This window comes from Miscanthus floridulus, chromosome 2 (genome assembly GCF_019320115.1).
Source record: "Miscanthus floridulus cultivar M001 chromosome 2, ASM1932011v1, whole genome shotgun sequence".
NCBI lineage: Eukaryota > Viridiplantae > Streptophyta > Magnoliopsida > Poales > Poaceae > Miscanthus > Miscanthus floridulus.
In genome coordinates, this window is record NC_089581.1 from 41,278,402 (window position 1) to 41,295,244 (window position 16,843).

The 16,843-nt window shown below is 42.9% G+C and overlaps 1 protein-coding gene across 1 annotated transcript; it reads left to right on the forward strand.

Annotated features, from left to right (window-relative positions):
• The first annotated feature begins 7,151 nt into the window (after window positions 1-7,151).
• LOC136538580 (uncharacterized) lies at window positions 7,152-13,784 on the forward strand. The gene is made up of 12 exons (XM_066530527.1): window positions 7,152-7,323; window positions 7,422-7,496; window positions 7,772-7,948; window positions 8,139-8,288; window positions 9,168-9,307; window positions 9,599-9,682; window positions 9,778-9,894; window positions 10,705-10,857; window positions 11,662-11,763; window positions 12,869-13,039; window positions 13,158-13,237; window positions 13,370-13,784. Exons 1-12 carry the CDS (start codon window positions 7,272-7,274, stop codon window positions 13,410-13,412), a joined length of 1,344 nt encoding a protein of 447 aa, XP_066386624.1. The 5' UTR covers window positions 7,152-7,271; the 3' UTR covers window positions 13,413-13,784.
• Window positions 13,785-16,843: the final 3,059 nt, after the last annotated feature.

The following is a 16,843-nucleotide window of genomic DNA, read 5'->3' on the forward strand; positions in this document are numbered from 1 at the left end:
AAATAGCATCAAACTTAATCCCGAAAAGTGTGTTTTCAGGGTCCCGAGCGGCATGCTGCTCGGCTTCATTGTCTCTGAGCGCGGCATCGAAGCCAACCCGGAGAAAATCTCAACCATCACAAGGATGGGCCCGATCCAGAACATAAAGGGGGTTCAGCAGATCACAGGGTGCCTCGCTGCCCTCAGCCGATTCATTTTGTGCCTTGGCGAACGAGGACTCCCCCTTTATTGACTTCTGAAGAAAGCCAACCGCTTCGAGTGGACAGCCAAGGCCCAGGAGGCGCTTGACATGATCAAGCTACTTCTAACAAAACCCCTGGTCCTGGTTCCACCAGGCAACAGAGAATCTCTCCTATTGTACATAGCGGCCACCACACAAGTGGCAAGCGCTGCCTTACGAGAAGTCTGAAGAGTTATCAAAAGCGGCGGCACAAAAAGATTTGGATAACTGGAAGCAAAGTTTAGCAAAATCAAGAGCAAGGAGGTTGAAACTTCAAAAAAAACCCCGCCAAAGCCACACTACATAGCTCAACGAGAACTAAGGAAAAAAAATCAATGAGCGCGAGAAAAAGCAGTGTGATGCACGTAAGCCCTCGCCATTATCGGACCATGAACGCTCTCTCGACAAGTCATATAAGGTGTCGCTGAAAGCGAAGAGAGTAGGGAAAGATGTTGCACAGCTTGGGCAACAATCTAAGCAATATATCGACCCGATAGTTGTTGAGGATGATTGTACAAACGCATAAGGTGGTCCGATCGATAGGGAGGCACTCCAAGACTTCATGGCCACAACAGGTCTCACACCTCAACAACTCATTGAGGGAGGATCCATACCAACAGCCAACTTTGATATTTACCAGACCTATCAGTATGTCAGGAGTCTTGTCAACCCTAAGTCCTTCTCGTCACTGGGTATGCAAATGTTCTTGTTAAACAAGTGGTACTTAAGAGCGTGTGACAATGAAGAGGCATGGCTTGTTGTCAGAATTAGACCAGAGAATTACTCCAATGGCTATGACGTTTTACATATTGAGTTCAATAAATTACACCAACTATTAAACTGGGACGCTCTCGACAAATCTCTCATCAACTGCTAGTGTCTGTAAGTGATTTTTTCTACAATTGAAGTAACTTGCATGTTAGTTCGTTGTCTATATATAGTTATCCTCATACTATATATATTCTTTTGTACTATATAAATGTAGATATGAGATGCTGAAACTAAAGAGAAAAGGGTTAACTGATGTTGGTTTCATGGATCCGAATCACACATTCAAGGACACTGTTACTCCATATAATAGATGGCGATCTCAAGTGGAGAATAATTTGTTTAAGTTCTTAGATAACCAACATAACATGATACTCTTCCCTTACAACTTCAAGTAAGTGTTAATGTCTTGTGCCCATTTTATTTTGCTTACTCCATGTTGACTTTAGTTAACGAGTTATGCCTGCGTATAAATATGTAGCTATCACTGGATACTACTGGTCATCGATATGCCTAGGAGTACTGTAAAGATCTTTGACTCAGTGACAAAATCTTGAAAAGATTACCAAGAAATGATAGATATTCTCCAGTGGTAATTTCGGTCTCGCACACTGTATACTCTCTTATGCCATTTTATTGATATAACTCTATTTATTTATTTTGTTGGGTAGTGCTTGGAAAAGGTTCGCCAAGAAACGCCATTATGGTCAATGGAAAGTGCCTCTAAATGTAGTCCAATACCCAGTAAGTACTAGCTAGATCACCGCATCTTTATTTAGCTCAATTCATTATTACCCTGCTTCATTGGTTGATGATGAATCTTTTTTCGTAAAATAGTGTCTACAGCAGGGATCGAGGAACAACTTATGTGGATACTACGTTTGCGAGTTTCTCATGGAATACTCAAGGAGAACAAGTGAAGAGATCCTTGAAGTACATAAAAATATACACAATTTATTTATTACCATTGTGTTGATATATATAATCACATATATATTCATACTTTTTCGTTCATTCGAATTGAAGATTGAATGGAGGAAGCAAAAGATTATACAATTTGACCAGATCAAAGCAATTCAAGAGGTATTGGCAGGATTTTTTATGGATAAGGCCATAGATCCTAAAGGCACGTACCACTATGACCCTAAAGAATTAATACCTAGTAGCCATACGACTGAAGATTAGTGTTGAATGAAATCCCAAGGACATGAGTACAAGGTTTTTGTGACTTTATTATGTACATATTCCATGCATGTACAACCTCTTGAAATATTTGTATATATGTAGTTTCATACATTTTAGTGTGTTATTTATGTATAATGCTCGAACAGAACCTTATACGTGGAAGTATATTAGCAGCGTAGAATTAGTATACGAAAAGCTAATCAAAACCAAAAAGAATTGAATTGAAAAGAAATCATAAAATAAAAAGAAATGAAATGGAAAAAAGGAACCTTTAATACCGGTTGGGAACACCAACCGAGACTACAGTTGCCAGCCCCGATACAATGCCTGGGGACCATTTAGTCCCGGTTGATAATAGCAATCGGGACTAAAGGTTCACTTTCAGTCCCGGTTGCCAGGACTGGGACTAAAGGTGGGCCTTTAGTCCCGAATTCGCAATCCCGGTTGAAAAACGGGGACTAAAGGGGGTTTCTCAACCGGGACTGATGCCCAGTCATGCACCAGTGAGAGAATTTCAATTTATCACACAGAATGTGAAGACCAACCTTAAAGAAATCATGAAAAAACATACCTCCATCTAGCCTTGGATCTAGAACCTCTTCATCCCTAGTAAACAAACAACATCCTCACCAAGGATGCGTGTTAGAGTTTGCATTCCTTGATTTCTTTTCCTTTGATAGTAAAGGACTTGGGCTGTGCCAAATGACCCTGCTGCCCGCAACTTTGTGGACTATTTGGTTTTGTTTATCTGGCCATGATATTGTCTGTGTCTTCCTTTGATATTGCTAAAATAAGAATTGACTGCAATCCAAAAAAAAAATTCAAACATGTGTTACTATCACTTGAAGTAAAAAAAATAGGTTGTGGTCCAGAAAAGTCTATTTTGCCTGTGTTTGCAAAAAAATATAGTTGATTAATTAGTCGTCCTCTAACTCTTGGTCTAAAAACAACAAAGACTTAAAAAATAATTGAGTAATATGTAGGCAGCGCCTCCATCTAAAAACATTTGGAGAACTTCTATGATTATAACGGACGAGAAGATGATATATAAGTGGAAAGAAAAATCTTGGTTCTACTTACTATGTTATAAAAATATTTGCCTGCAACATGGTACATACCCTCCAAATTTTATTAAAAGATGATTTAGAAATTTATACAATTTAGTTCAAAATTTCTACAAACAATATCCGCCTTTATATTACCTCATAGATATATTACTAGCGAGTTTGAGCTTCCATATCTACCTCCCTTTCACTCTATTTCCCAACCCCACATGGCCACACATGGCAATCGCCACAGGACCAAACCGATAAAAAAAACTTCTGCTGAAAACAAAATAGGAGGGACTAGCTGCCCTACCTTATATAAAATGACAAACATATCTTATCGAAGGCGAAGACTCATATTTTTATAAATATGTTGTGTCTTTATCAAGTAACCGCAAATCATCAATTGTTGTTTCATGCCTCTTGTCTGTTCTGATAGATGACGTTTACCAATATACAGGCTTAACGGGCGCTTTTCCCCTTAAATTCGCTGAACATAAGCATTGTCGTGACATGGAAAAACTGAATTTCGTGCCAAATGCATTAAAATGTACTTTGCATGCAGAGAGACATTTGTGTGAATATTTTGCTAGACTTGGGCCTTGTTTAAATCTAATGTGTGAAGTTTTAGGGTGTCACATTGGATGTCACATGGGGTGTCGCCTAGGGTGTTCGGATACTAATAAAAAAACAAACTACAGAATCCATCAGTAATCCGCGAGATAAATTTATTAAGCCTAATTAATCTGTCATTAGCATATGTGTTACTGTAGCACCATATTGTCAATTCATGGACTAATTAGTCTTAAAAGATTTTGTCTTGCAAATTAGTCGCAAATTGTGTAATTAGTTATTTTTTAGTCTATATTTAATATTCCATACATGTGTCCAAACATTTGATGTGATAGGGAGTAAACTTTAGGGGGACTAAACAAGGCCTTGGTTTTGTCTTAGTGTGATGCACTAGCTATGTTATTTTCTTGCAACTTCCTAAGGACCTTTGCTACTGTGTTCTTGCTAAGGACATGGGCTTAGTTTCGTGTCCCTAAGGACTCACTTTGGTTTCCTTTTTTTGATAGTTGCAGAGGTGGTTCATGCCTATGCATGGGTAAAGTAGTTTGATCAGGTTAAGACTTAAGATTTGCTATTTTGATTTTTAGAGCCTCAATTCACCCTATCTTAAGGCCATTCGATCCTTTCACATGGATTAAAATTAGTGCATCAAGTAGAAGGAGGCCTTCATAAAAAAATGGCACGAGGAAGCAAAATTAAAAAATGGCACGAGGAAGCAAAATCGAAGAGGGAGAGGCAGAGGAAGGAGGACATGTGTTTGAAGAGTGAGCTCTTTTGTAAGCATGTGAAGAACATGTATGTGTATTCACAGAGATAAGTGTGTATGCGTGTGTGGGCGTCTATGTTGTAAAAAAACATGATGAGCTAGTCCCCTAAATTTTTTAGTTTACCCGTGAGTTTTTTTCTAAAAAAACATCCACATATACATGTACCATGTCATGTTATATAATATATTCATATATATCCTATCAACAGTAGTGAGCAGGGTATGGGGGAGGGGGAGCTAAACACCCTCTATGTACAATGAATATCTTTTATGGATATGAAATTTCACCATATAATTTAACAAAAACAATTAAATTATATATTTGATTATTCATTATAAGTACTTGGCTCCCATCATCTCCTTTTTTTTAACTCTGCTTTGACCGTGGGTCCTGTTTCTCCTGTTTCTCTTTCTTGCACACTATACATTGTTGAGAGCTTAATAAGGAAAAGCTAATTGGCGATGGTTAAGCAAAAATATTAAGTGCACGCTCATATTTTAACTAAAAATATGAAGACATTTACCAAATAATACATCAAAATGCCTAAGTAATAGTTTCATTCTTCTCATGTTGGAACTTTGACGTATTTAACTTCCAATCGGGCGAAAACTCCAAACAACAGAGTATAGATGGGAAAATAAAAGACAAGGAGATCAAGTAGCACGTGGGCACGAACTATGCACTAAAATCGGTGAAGGCATTCCAACTGTTGGGCTGTTGGAATGACCAAACTCTAAAAATATGCCAAATTTCAAATGTTATACAACATCATGCCCCTCAATAGAATTTAGTTGGACAAATTTCAAATTGCTACCAGAAATCCGGAACTGCCATTCAAATGATACTCCATTGATAGAGAACCATTGCCAAATGGGAAACTTGATTTCATAGCATCGAAAGATCACGAGATCAAAAGAACTCCGTTACGTAAAATACCACTAAAAGATGAAACTGTTATTCGAAAGTAGCATTCCATCGTATTTGAAGGTAATAGCGTCAGCATCGTCGATTCCTGTCCATCTAAACTTCTAAAGGCACAAAAAAATCCAACTCCCACCTACCTGAGCCGGACATGGATAGAGCTCACACGCAAGCGCCTCCTCCTCAACTTAGCTCACATGTGTGCCGCCGCCGCCATGACAGAGCTCGCACGTGTGCCTCCGCGCCCCCCGGCTGAACTCCCTCGTGCGCTGCCGCTTCCCTGGTAGAGTTTGTGTGTGTGCCACCGTTGCCTCCAGGATGGTCAAGTTTGCGCGCGTGCTGCCGCCGCCTCTGTAGAGCTTGCGCGCACGCGTGACTCCGCCGCCCCGGCCGAGCTCCCCAGTGTGCCGCCACCTCCCTGGCAGAGTTTGCGCGTGCGCCACCATTGCCTCCCGACTGGTCGAGTTTGCGTGCGTGCCGCCACCGCCTCTGCAGAGCTCGCACGGTGCCGTGGGAAGTTGTAGAGTTCTTCTTGGAGGAAGAAGGCTAAGAAGCATGCCGCCGGCTCGACCATGTGCGCAGCTGCAAAGTCATGTCTGCTCGTGGCCTCGTGGGTCAGATCAGCTAGCTACCTTCCATAGTTCCATGCATGCAAGAAAAGAGCTTGATGTGCCTAGATGCATGTGTACTAGTACTACTGAGAAGGATGAGATCCTTCCCATCGAGTCGGTTGGCGCAAAACTTGGGGCGGAGCATGGACTACTACGTATGGCATCGGCTTGCCATCCCGGGTGTGCCCAGGAGGACATCGCAGTGTCTGTGGCCTTGATGCCAGGCCCGTGAAGAGGCGCGGGTGCCTGCCGATAAAGGCTGCAGCGAGTCCATAGCCAAGGCACGTCAGCTCTACCGCCTAAGCTACAACACATAGAAGCCCTCCCCCGCGAAGAGGCTGTGCTGATCCGCCAGGACTCCATCCTACCGTGGATCCACCTACGCCGGAGCTGAGAAAGATGAAGGGGATGAGACTTCCACCGATGCTCACTTGAAAACAAGGGAGAAGCAACGGTGGACTCACGTCGTTAGACCAAACCGTGATAGAATGGTAGCTTCGAGTAACAGATCATTCTTTCGGTGGTATTTCACGTGACCGTAATATTTGATTGGTATTTTCTGAATCTCGTGATTTTTGAATGCTACGAAGCCAATTTTTTCTTGGCAAATTTGCAAGTGCAAAATCTATTCTGGTGGAATAATTCAACCTAGGCCTTGTTTAGATCACCTCCAAATTCCAAGTTTTTTCACTCTCTCTCCATCACATCAATTTTTGGACGTATGCATGGAGCATTAAATGTAGGTAAAAAAAATAACTAATTGCACAGTTTGGTTGTAAATCACGAGACGAATCTTTTGAGCCTAGTTAGTCCATGATCGGACAAAGTTTATCAAATACAAATGAAACATGCTACAGTATCCAGATTGCAAAAATTTGCAGTCTAAACAAGGCCTAGTCAAAGAGCCACTCGGTCCTGGACTCCTGTCTCCTGGTCCTGGCCTGACGTGTAAGACTGAACGAGACCACGTGTCGATCCTCCATTGCTCGTAGACGGCTGTACCACCACTCACTCACTCTCTCTCCTCTCATTTCTCTTCCCGCCTTGTCATCAATAATTGCTCTCGCTCCACCGCGACCTCCCCTCCCCTCTCTCACAACGCCGAGCGATTCCGCCTCTAGAACCTTCCCCCACCTCGCTAAACCCTAGCCCCCGTGCCTTCCGGCTCTGCCGCCGGACCATGGACGAGCGGCTGCCGCTGCCGAACGTCTTCGGGCTGCTCCTCGACACCAGTGGGCTACATAGCGCGCCCCGTCCTTCTTCCTCCCGCCCCCGCCCCCCAAATCTCTCTGGTCTGATCTCACGCATTCCGCTTTGCTCTTTTGCGCAGATGATCAGGACCAGTGGCCTCCGGAGGCGACCCTCCTCATCGCGGCATACGACGGCAACGTCCGCCGCCTCAAGGGTAAGCACTAAGCACACGCCTTTTCCTGCCTCGTTCGTCTCATCGCGACTTCGTTCGCGGTCGATTTAGTTAGGGGTGTTCTCCTTCCCTTTTGCCTTGGCGTCCGGAAAAAAAAACTCACTCTTTTTTTGAGTTTGGGATCCTGTCGCGCGTGCGGCGTGGAATTTGGTTGAGACGAGCGCTCGTGTCTCGGATTTTAGTTGGTTATCAACCGCTTTCTGTCATTATTTCCTCGATTTTCTCACTATACTGCTGTTTCCGATCGTTTCATGCAGAGATAGCTAGGGGTCTGGACGTCAACAGGAGGGGGGTCAACTCGGTGCTACGTCGCACAACCTTCAAGGGCATGGACGCCCTCCACGCCGCGGCTGGTGGGAAGGGCAAGCTACCAATCTGCCGATACCTCGCCGAGGAGGCCAGGATGGACGTCAACAAGCGTGACACCTTTAAAGGTACAAACTAGCTTAGTCCAGACTCCAGAGTCATCCCCACTTTCCTCCTCTCCGATCCCTTCTCCATTAATTGCTCTCTTCAAACCTATAATTAATGCTTAACTGATTAATTAATTAATTTGGTAAGTTTGATCGATTCACGGTTTCTGAATTGGCTTCAGTTGACAAAATTGTGTGCCTTTGTTCGCAGGTAAGAGCATGACACCACTACAGCATGCTGTGTTCAGTGGGAACGTCCCTATCGTGAGGTTTCTTCTTGATCATGGTGCTGATCTCCATCAAGAAGGCGGTCTAGGAGGTCATGACAGATGCACTGCTCTTCATACAGCTGCAGAGAAAGGTATAAACACCAAACGAACTTCACTCATTTATTCTTTCTTCTCTCAGGACATGTGTTGGTTTCCTGTTCAGTCTTTCCTGTTACCTTCTTTCTCTTTGTGGTGGATATAAATGGAACATAGGATATTACTTTGGAGAGTCTGTAGTTGAATCTATACACAAACACAACTGCAGACAATGGCATCATATTCAAGAGAAAACTAAGCAAGCTCAAAAATTCTCTACTTCTAATTTTATAGCTTTCTGTTGTGTCTAATGTTGCTATAAACTCAAGCTATCCTGGTTTTATAAACTTTTCGTGCCCAACTGCTATGTCGCGATGTGTTATGTGTAGTATACCATCTTTCAATTTTTTCCCCATTAAACTTTGTTTCCTGCCCTCACATGTAAAATTCATGTGCTTATTACATCTGGACATAGTTCTTAAGGCGTCGCCTAGGCGTCCAGGCGACCCCCAAGCGCCTTGCAAAATGCTCGCCTAGGCGTCTAAGGCGGGCGCCTAGGCGTCTGGGCGGTGGCACATTATCATGCCTCGCCTTTACGCCTTAAGAACTATGCATCTGGAATTGTTGCTGTTAGTCTTTGTGGACCTTGTATTTAGTATATGTTTGTGCTTTTCTGGATCTTCTACCAGGATCAGTTTCATACTTTATTTGTTTTCAGACAATGAAACTGATAGATTGTCGAAAAGTAATTGTTTCATTTCTTATGTACTGTTGATTGCTATCGAGATTTCCCTGTATGCTCTTCAGTGAAGAGTGAAATAGCAATTTTGTCTTTTTTTTTACCTGTTGAAATTTTGTTGCTGAAGATTGGTTTATTGTTATAGTTCTGCAGTCCACTTTACTATGACCTTACTTTTTCATCTCTGTTTCTTCAGGACGGTGTGAAATAGCAAAACTTCTGCTTTCTAGGGGAGCTTACGTTGATGGCAAATCATGCCATATGACACCACTACAGCTTGCGGTTCATGGAGGGCATGATAGTACTCTGAAGATTTTGTTGGACCACAATGCAGATGTACTAGTTATATCTTTTTATTTTAATCTATTCATAGATGAGCTGAGTTCTCTATTTTACCGTTAACACACTGGGGCTTGATATTCCATAATTTTGTTCCTACTTCCTACCTTTACATGCTTAGTTCCTCGTAGCTGTTGATGTGTGACCACTTGGGCATATGTGAGCAGTGGCCCCACACAACAACAGTTCCTGAGAAATCAAAGGGAACACATATATCAGCTATACTAAAAAAACGGTTTTCGTGATCTATTCTATACTGTTTAATTTACCTTCTGTTTTCCTACATAGCCCAACAAGGAAGTAAATCTGTCAACACCTTTGACCATAGCATTGCGCACTCCTTCCTTGTCTTGTCTGAAGCTATTGATTCAGGTATAGTATTTTCTACTATGAGTTTTGTGTTATATTTATGAACTGTCAAGTTATATATGGAGAAAACATCTCATCTTTGATACATAAACTGGTAGGCTGGAGCTGAAGTGAATGGCATTGGTAATCCTTTGGCAAGGGCTGCGCAGGAAGGCTTAACCGAAGCTATCAAGTGCTTGTTGGAGGCTGGTGCAAACCCCAACACTACTGACTGGGTGAGCCTTCTCTCTTGTTCACACTATCACTTGTGAGCTGCTTAACATCAAATAGTTCTGGTCGTACTGCCTTTTAACACTATTTATATAACATAGCTCCTGTCTCCTGAAAAAAATGCTCATTAGAAGTCTGTTCATGAAGGAAAATTGAAAGTGGCATAGAAGTCTGTTGGCTTCCAAAAGAAAAAGGGCATTAGTTTTGAACATCTGAGCACCAATTGAGTCACTGATCTGATTTAGGCGTACTTTCAACATTTCTCACCTTTTACGAGTAGGTTCATGACACTGGCTCGATATAGATGCTCACAGTTTACAGTACTCTAGTTCTGTAGCGGTTTAGATGCTTGCCATTCAGGGTATTGCACGTTGTTTCGTTATTCAATTATATATATCTATATCGATACAAGTTGGGTCTACTGTTTCCCTCAAACATCTGGATACACATGGTCTACTGTGTTAAAACTAGTGAAAGTATCATCAATTATCTTCACATACAAGCTTGTGAAACTTTGCCCGTCTCCATCCCTTGCTATGCACAGTTTATTGGTCTGGATCTATGAATAGTTATAACCTATAGCACTGCTTTGGCTCATTTTGTTGGTTTGGGATCAAGGAAGTTTTGGGGTAGACAAGAATTACTCATCGCAATATGGACAAGTGATTTTATTAGGCATCTATTTTGTGGTATTACATTGTTTCATTAAGCCTCTGAGGGAGCATAATTATCCTGCAATCAGTATTTTTTTTCTTGGAAGTGTCCATTTGTCCTTTCTTTTACATTAAATTTATTGTTTGTGATGCTCTCCACAGTATGGTAGATTTCCAATAGAGTTGGCTGCCGTGTATGGTACAAGGGAAGATGTTGAGATTCTGTTTCCTTGCACTTCCCCAATTCCAACTGTGACAAACTGGAGCATTGATGGAATAATCAATCATATGGAACTGGAAAGAAAGCAACGAGAGGTATGCCACTGTGGCAAATCATCTTGTTCATTCACTTGTCTGTGCAAATAATTTCATTCACTTGAAAAGAAACCAAAGGGTAGCTTCTGCTTGCTCCTTTTCTCTGTAAGCACTCCTAGAGATGCCAAATGCTAGTGTGCCTGCATATTTGCATTGATGCCAAAGCTCTCTGTAGATTTCTTCTAGAAAACTTGTTTAATTTAAATGCTTTCTCGAATACCTTGTATTGTTGGATTGTTCATAAGTTTGATTCTATTAAAGAGAATACGTAACCAGTTCAATTTCCTAGATAAAATATACTTTAGAAGTAGGCTAATGCCAGTAATCCACTAATTTCCATGTTTAATTGTCATGTACTGATTGCTTTCAGTTACAAAAAAGTACTAGTAAACTTTGGAAAGGACATGTTATTTTACTTGTCGTGTACTGTGTTAATTTACAGTTATTTTTCATTAAGATTACAGAAACTGGTCATGGGAAGAACTTTACACCTAGACTAGTACCAGTTGCCTGTTTTCCACGAAAATTTGGAAAGATCAGTGGTTACCAGTTAAGGTTTTTGAAAAAAAAAATCTGTAGAAAAAGAAGTCCATAGCCGTTCAACCATTAAATCTCATTGGCCGTTAGCATGTGTTTGCAACCAGTAAGTCTGGACGCAGATTTCTCGGGATCGATGACATGCCTAGTTTTTATACACCTCATACGTATGGGGATTTCTGAGACTCCTTTGAATCTTTTTCTAGGTTACAGGTTTGCTTATAATATGCTAAATTTGTCTGATTCAAATTATTGTAAAATGTTTAGGATGATGATTTTGTGGAAGCAAGGAAGTCTGATCTGAAAAGACAGGGTGATGATGCATTTAAAAAGAAAGATTATATAAATTCCTCAGCATTCTACACACAGGTATGTTGTATTAAAAATGTATTGACATCAGCAGGGTGAAAAAATGTAAAAATGTTGAATTTGAATGGTTAGTGTCATCATCTCCTTGCATACATCTGAGCGTGTTGATTGCAGACTGTTATTACCTAGAGCTTTCAGTAAGAAATGAGTAAAACTATGCACTTCCTATAATGCTTGAGAGTAAAGAAACCAAGCAATGGCTTGGTCAGTAGAGTCTCTATTTGAGAGGCTGTGCGCCCGGCCTGAACCTGATGGTTGCAGGTCCTTTCCTAAAGGAGTAAAGGTGTTCATTCCTCTCTTAAGAAAGCCAGGGGACACTTGGTTAAGTTTATGCTGCTTGAAAGTAACGATATCTATTCATTAACTTCATTTTGATGGTAGAACAAGATGGGTGTGTTATGGTAGTGGATGGCTATTCAGTTGTATGCTTTTTTTCTCTTTCACAAATTGATTTTCCTAATTGTATTAGTCCTGCATTTACAAAACTAAATCCCTAAAATATCATTTGTTGGTTAATCATCAGCATATTTTTTCTGAGTAACCTATGTCCTGATACATGGCAAACATCAAAGTATGTCTCTAGGAATTGCATTTGTTTGCAAAACATTTTTTTTCCTAGAACACGCAGGAGAGTTGCGCATCTTTATATTAAGAAGAAAAAATGGGGTCACACACCTCCAACACACTTAGGTTTGCAAAACATGGTTGAACTGATTGCATTTGTTTTCCTCCATATTTCGTGGTCTAATAGTATGGAGTAGTAAAATATTCTGATATGGAAACCAGCAATTAATTTTGCTTGGACAGGCCCTTTGGTTTGGTACTGTTAGTCATGGAATCCTTTGAGTTAAGTTGAGGTCGTGAGGAGGAAGTCGAGTGATACTGATATTCTGGATGGTCTCGATCTCTCATCTATTTTCAAGGAGATATTTCTATGTTTCAAAAAAAAGGAGATATTTCTGCATGAGAATTACTGTTTGATCCACAATTTTTGTTTCAACCTTGTTTTACCTAAGAAATAAATGAGGAATCTCTGGGCTAATGTATGCAACACATCTGGAATGTGGCAACAGTGATATACTGACACTTTTTTATCTTACTGCAGGCAGTGAAGGTAGATCCTTATGATGCTGGATTGTTCTCAAGCAGGAGTCTTTGCTGGCTCCACACAGGTGATGGGAAAAGGGCTTTGCAAGATGCAGTTAGATGCAAAATGCTGAGTCCAAAGTGGGCAAAGGCCTACCACCGCCAAGGACAAGCTCTGATCCTTCTAAAGGTGCGACTAAAAATCCAGGGTGTAGCTCTAGTAGTATGTAACTGGATTTGACACTTCATCATCTCTTTAATCTCTCGTATATTGACTGGTCATGCACTGTGTCAATTGTATTCCTTAGGAGTATGAAAAAGCTTGTGACACACTCTCTGAAGGCTTAGAACTGGACCCTATGTCTGATGAGCTCGATAAATTATATTGGTAAGAGACCAGTCCATTGCTTCCTATGTTTCATTCCAGTTACTGTAGAAGGATTGCTGTAGCTAGCGCTGTGTTGTTTATTTGGTTGTTATCTATTCTTTGGAGTTTCCCACTAACTGTCAAACCTTGTAGGGAGGCAATGGAACTGAAGAATGGCAGCACTGGAGCAGCTTAGAAAAAGCCTGCAAGAAAATTGGATCGCCGTTCCCCTTTTTGGTTGATGTTCTTGGGAATACGAAGAAACACTCAGTAGTCTGTAGTTTTGCTGGTTGTACTGTATTCAGCACATCAGCATTTGCCTGTACTTTGAATTGGTGGCTCTCTGCTTGGAGTCCTTTCTGAGGTTGGGAGAAGCGTGTGATACCTGGAGAATAGCGCTTAGCTTAGATCGAGGTACTGGTTTCAAGTAACTTTTACATGCTACCTGAGTGGCATACGCACACTGTTTTGGCCATTTGCGTGCTTGAAGCACGGCACGACCACAGCTGTGAAGCGTTTTTCTGGGCGGCAGACCTGCACTATCCATGCTTGAATATTATTTTTTGTTTGTTATTACAAATTATAATTTACTTTACTCGAACTTTACTAACTTTGACATATATTGACATATACAAGTTTGAATAAATGCACTATCAATATATTTTTATAGAAAATTTAATGAAACTAATATAATACTATAGATTTTTTTTTCTGTAAACTTAGTTGAAGATAGAGAAGTTTAACTTAAAACAAAGTTAAGATGAACTATAGTATAATTTATGGGCTAGTTCATCTAAATGCGTTGTCGAACGGCATCACATATTTCGTCGGTGACTTTCTCGAGCTATGGTTGGGCGATGTTGCCTAAAATTCTCACTTCTCAGGCGTTCAATGCTGGTTTCGCTACCATTTCTTCCCTCTTGTCTGCTACGCTCGTCCAGGTAGCAGCTGCAGTGGCTTGAATACGCAGTACGCTTGGTTCCTTCCTAGCCCTAGCACGCTTCGGCGAGTGGCAGAGCAGGAGCTGCTGGTCTTGGCAGCGCTTCGCTCAATGTTGGCTCTCCTTGGATCCATGGCTCTTCGAGCAGCCACAGTGTATGAAAAAAAAAATGATGCTTCGGAAAGAAAGAGAAGATTGGAGGCTTGGAGCATCGGTTGGCACATTGCAAGGGCGATGCTTGGATAGAAAGAAGCTAGCATCGACGCTTGTTGAATCACCGATGTGGTTGAAAAAAGAAACAGTTTTATTTTTGTTGTAGTTTATAGTCAGTCCAGTGGCTGCCGCGAACTGATCCAGCAAGCTCTTGAGGGCAGCGGTCACCACGGACAACAATCATAGTGTCGTCCGCGTATTGGAGTACCGAAGGAGGCTGGGCCAAGTGGTCCTTTTCAAAAAACAAAAAACAAAAAACAAGGGTCATCTTCTGCAATTGGATGTCTGACCGAAGGAATGGTTTAAATTAACACAGTTCAAAAAAAAAGAATGGTTTGAATTAGATGCTGAAGAGTATCTCTTCCACAATGAGGAATAAGTATGGTGAAAGAGGGTCACCTTGGCGCAAATCCCTTTTGCAGTTCATCCAAGGACCTGGGCACCCGTTAACTAAAACTGCAGATTTGGAAGATGATTGCGAATGTTGAATCCAAGCACGCCACCGTTGATCAAAGCCCCGAGCTTCCAAGATCTTCGCCAGGCCTGTCCAATTAACCGTGTCAGAAGGCTTTTTGCAAAATATAACGTGATGATCAGGGTCGGTGCCTTCACCTTCTTGCAATATTGAGTCAGTTGTACCGTATTTGAGTTGCAGTGGCAAACTATATATACAACTTTATTTATCTAGTCCTAGTACAGCTGCTCTGCTGCAACAGTGACCAGATAACACAGGAGGACTGACTTCTGCGCATGTCCCTGCCGTGGCTAAAGTGAGGCAGGTGAGCCATTCGGCGCCTGCCCTTGCAACGCTACAGTACCACAGCATGTGGCATTTTCGGCGCCGCCTTCCCTTGCTGTGTGTTCACACAAGGAAGGAGGAGGTGCGAAACCGAGATTGGGTTCACGAGGTGCGTAACCGAGCACACACTCTACACGCGGCGATGGGGGAAGGAGGAGCTTGTCGTCGGCGTGTATGTGGACGACTTGATCGTCACTGGCGCGCGTGCGGAGGACATCGACAGCTTCAAGCACGAGATGACGGCTCGTTTTTGAATGAACGATCTCGGCGCACTCTCCTACTACCTCGGCATCGAGGTGAGACAGGGGAAAGAGGAACTCACGCTCGGTCAGAGCGCGTATGCCTCGAAGCTGTTAGAGCGGAGCGGCATGGCTGAGTGCAAGCCATGCGTGACTCCGATGAAGGAGCGGCTGAAGCTAACGAAGGCCAGCACCGCGGCGAAGGTGGATACAACACTCTACCGGAGCATCGTTGTCGGTTTGCACTACCTAGTCCACACGAGGCCAGACATTACGTTCGTCGTGGGCTACGTCAGTCGCTTCATGGAGGATCCCAGAGAGGATCACTGGGCTACGGTGAAGCGGCTACTGCGTTATATCAAGGGGACGGTGGATCAGGGGATCATCTTTCCCAAGACCAGCGGGAGTAAGCTGCAGCTCACTGTGTTCAGCGATGCAGACATGACAGAGGACATCGACGGACGACGGAGCACCTCTAACGTGCTCGTCTTCCTCGGGTCGGCTCCAATTTTATGGCTGTCGCTGAAATAGAAGGTGGTGGCGCTATCTACCTGCGAGGCAGAGTACGTAGCGGCGGCCACAGCGGCGTGCCAAGTTGTGTGGCTACACCGGCTGCTGGGTGAGCTGACCGGTGCGGAAGCTCACCCACCAGCACTGATGGTGGACAACCAGCCTGCCATCGCCCTTGCGAAGAATCTGGTTCTCCACGACTGGAGCAAGCACATCGACGTGAAGTTCCACTTCCTCAGGGACTGTGTCAATAAAGGGCAGATCATCATTGAGTTCGTCGAAACTGGTCGACAACTCGCGGACGTCCTCACCAAGCCGCTCGGACGTCTTTGACTCATGGAGCTGAAGAAGATGATCGGCATGGAGGGGGTACAAGGGATAGCAGTATGATTAGGGGAAGAATTATGAGATAATCTACTGCTTTCTTGTGTGAACACACAGCAATGGAAGGCGGCGCCGAAAAGGCCCCCTGCTGTGGTACTGTAGCCACTGCAGGGGCAGGCGCCGAACGACTCACCTGCCTCACTGTAGCCACGGCAGGGACAGGCGCAGAAGTCAGTCCTGCTGTGTTATCTAGTCACTGTTGCAGCAGGGCATCTGTACTATAACTAGATGAGTAGAGTTGTATATATAGTTTGCCATTGCAACTCAACAAAGAGAGTTCAGATTTGTCATCTCCTATACAGGGCTCCGACCAACGCTGATGTCTCTGCCGTGTGTGTATGCTCTGTTCTCCCTCTTCTTCTATCTCTGACCATAGTGTGTGGTCGGACAGCGTCTGTCGTGCTCGGCCGTGGTCGGCAAGACTGGTGAGTGGTCGACTCACCGAGCCGGTGATCCTATGGGATAACAATCGTGTTCCTAGTGGTTGCCATCATTTTCAAGACCAAGTGATGGCTAGGATCTGTAGGTGGCAATGGGGGGCT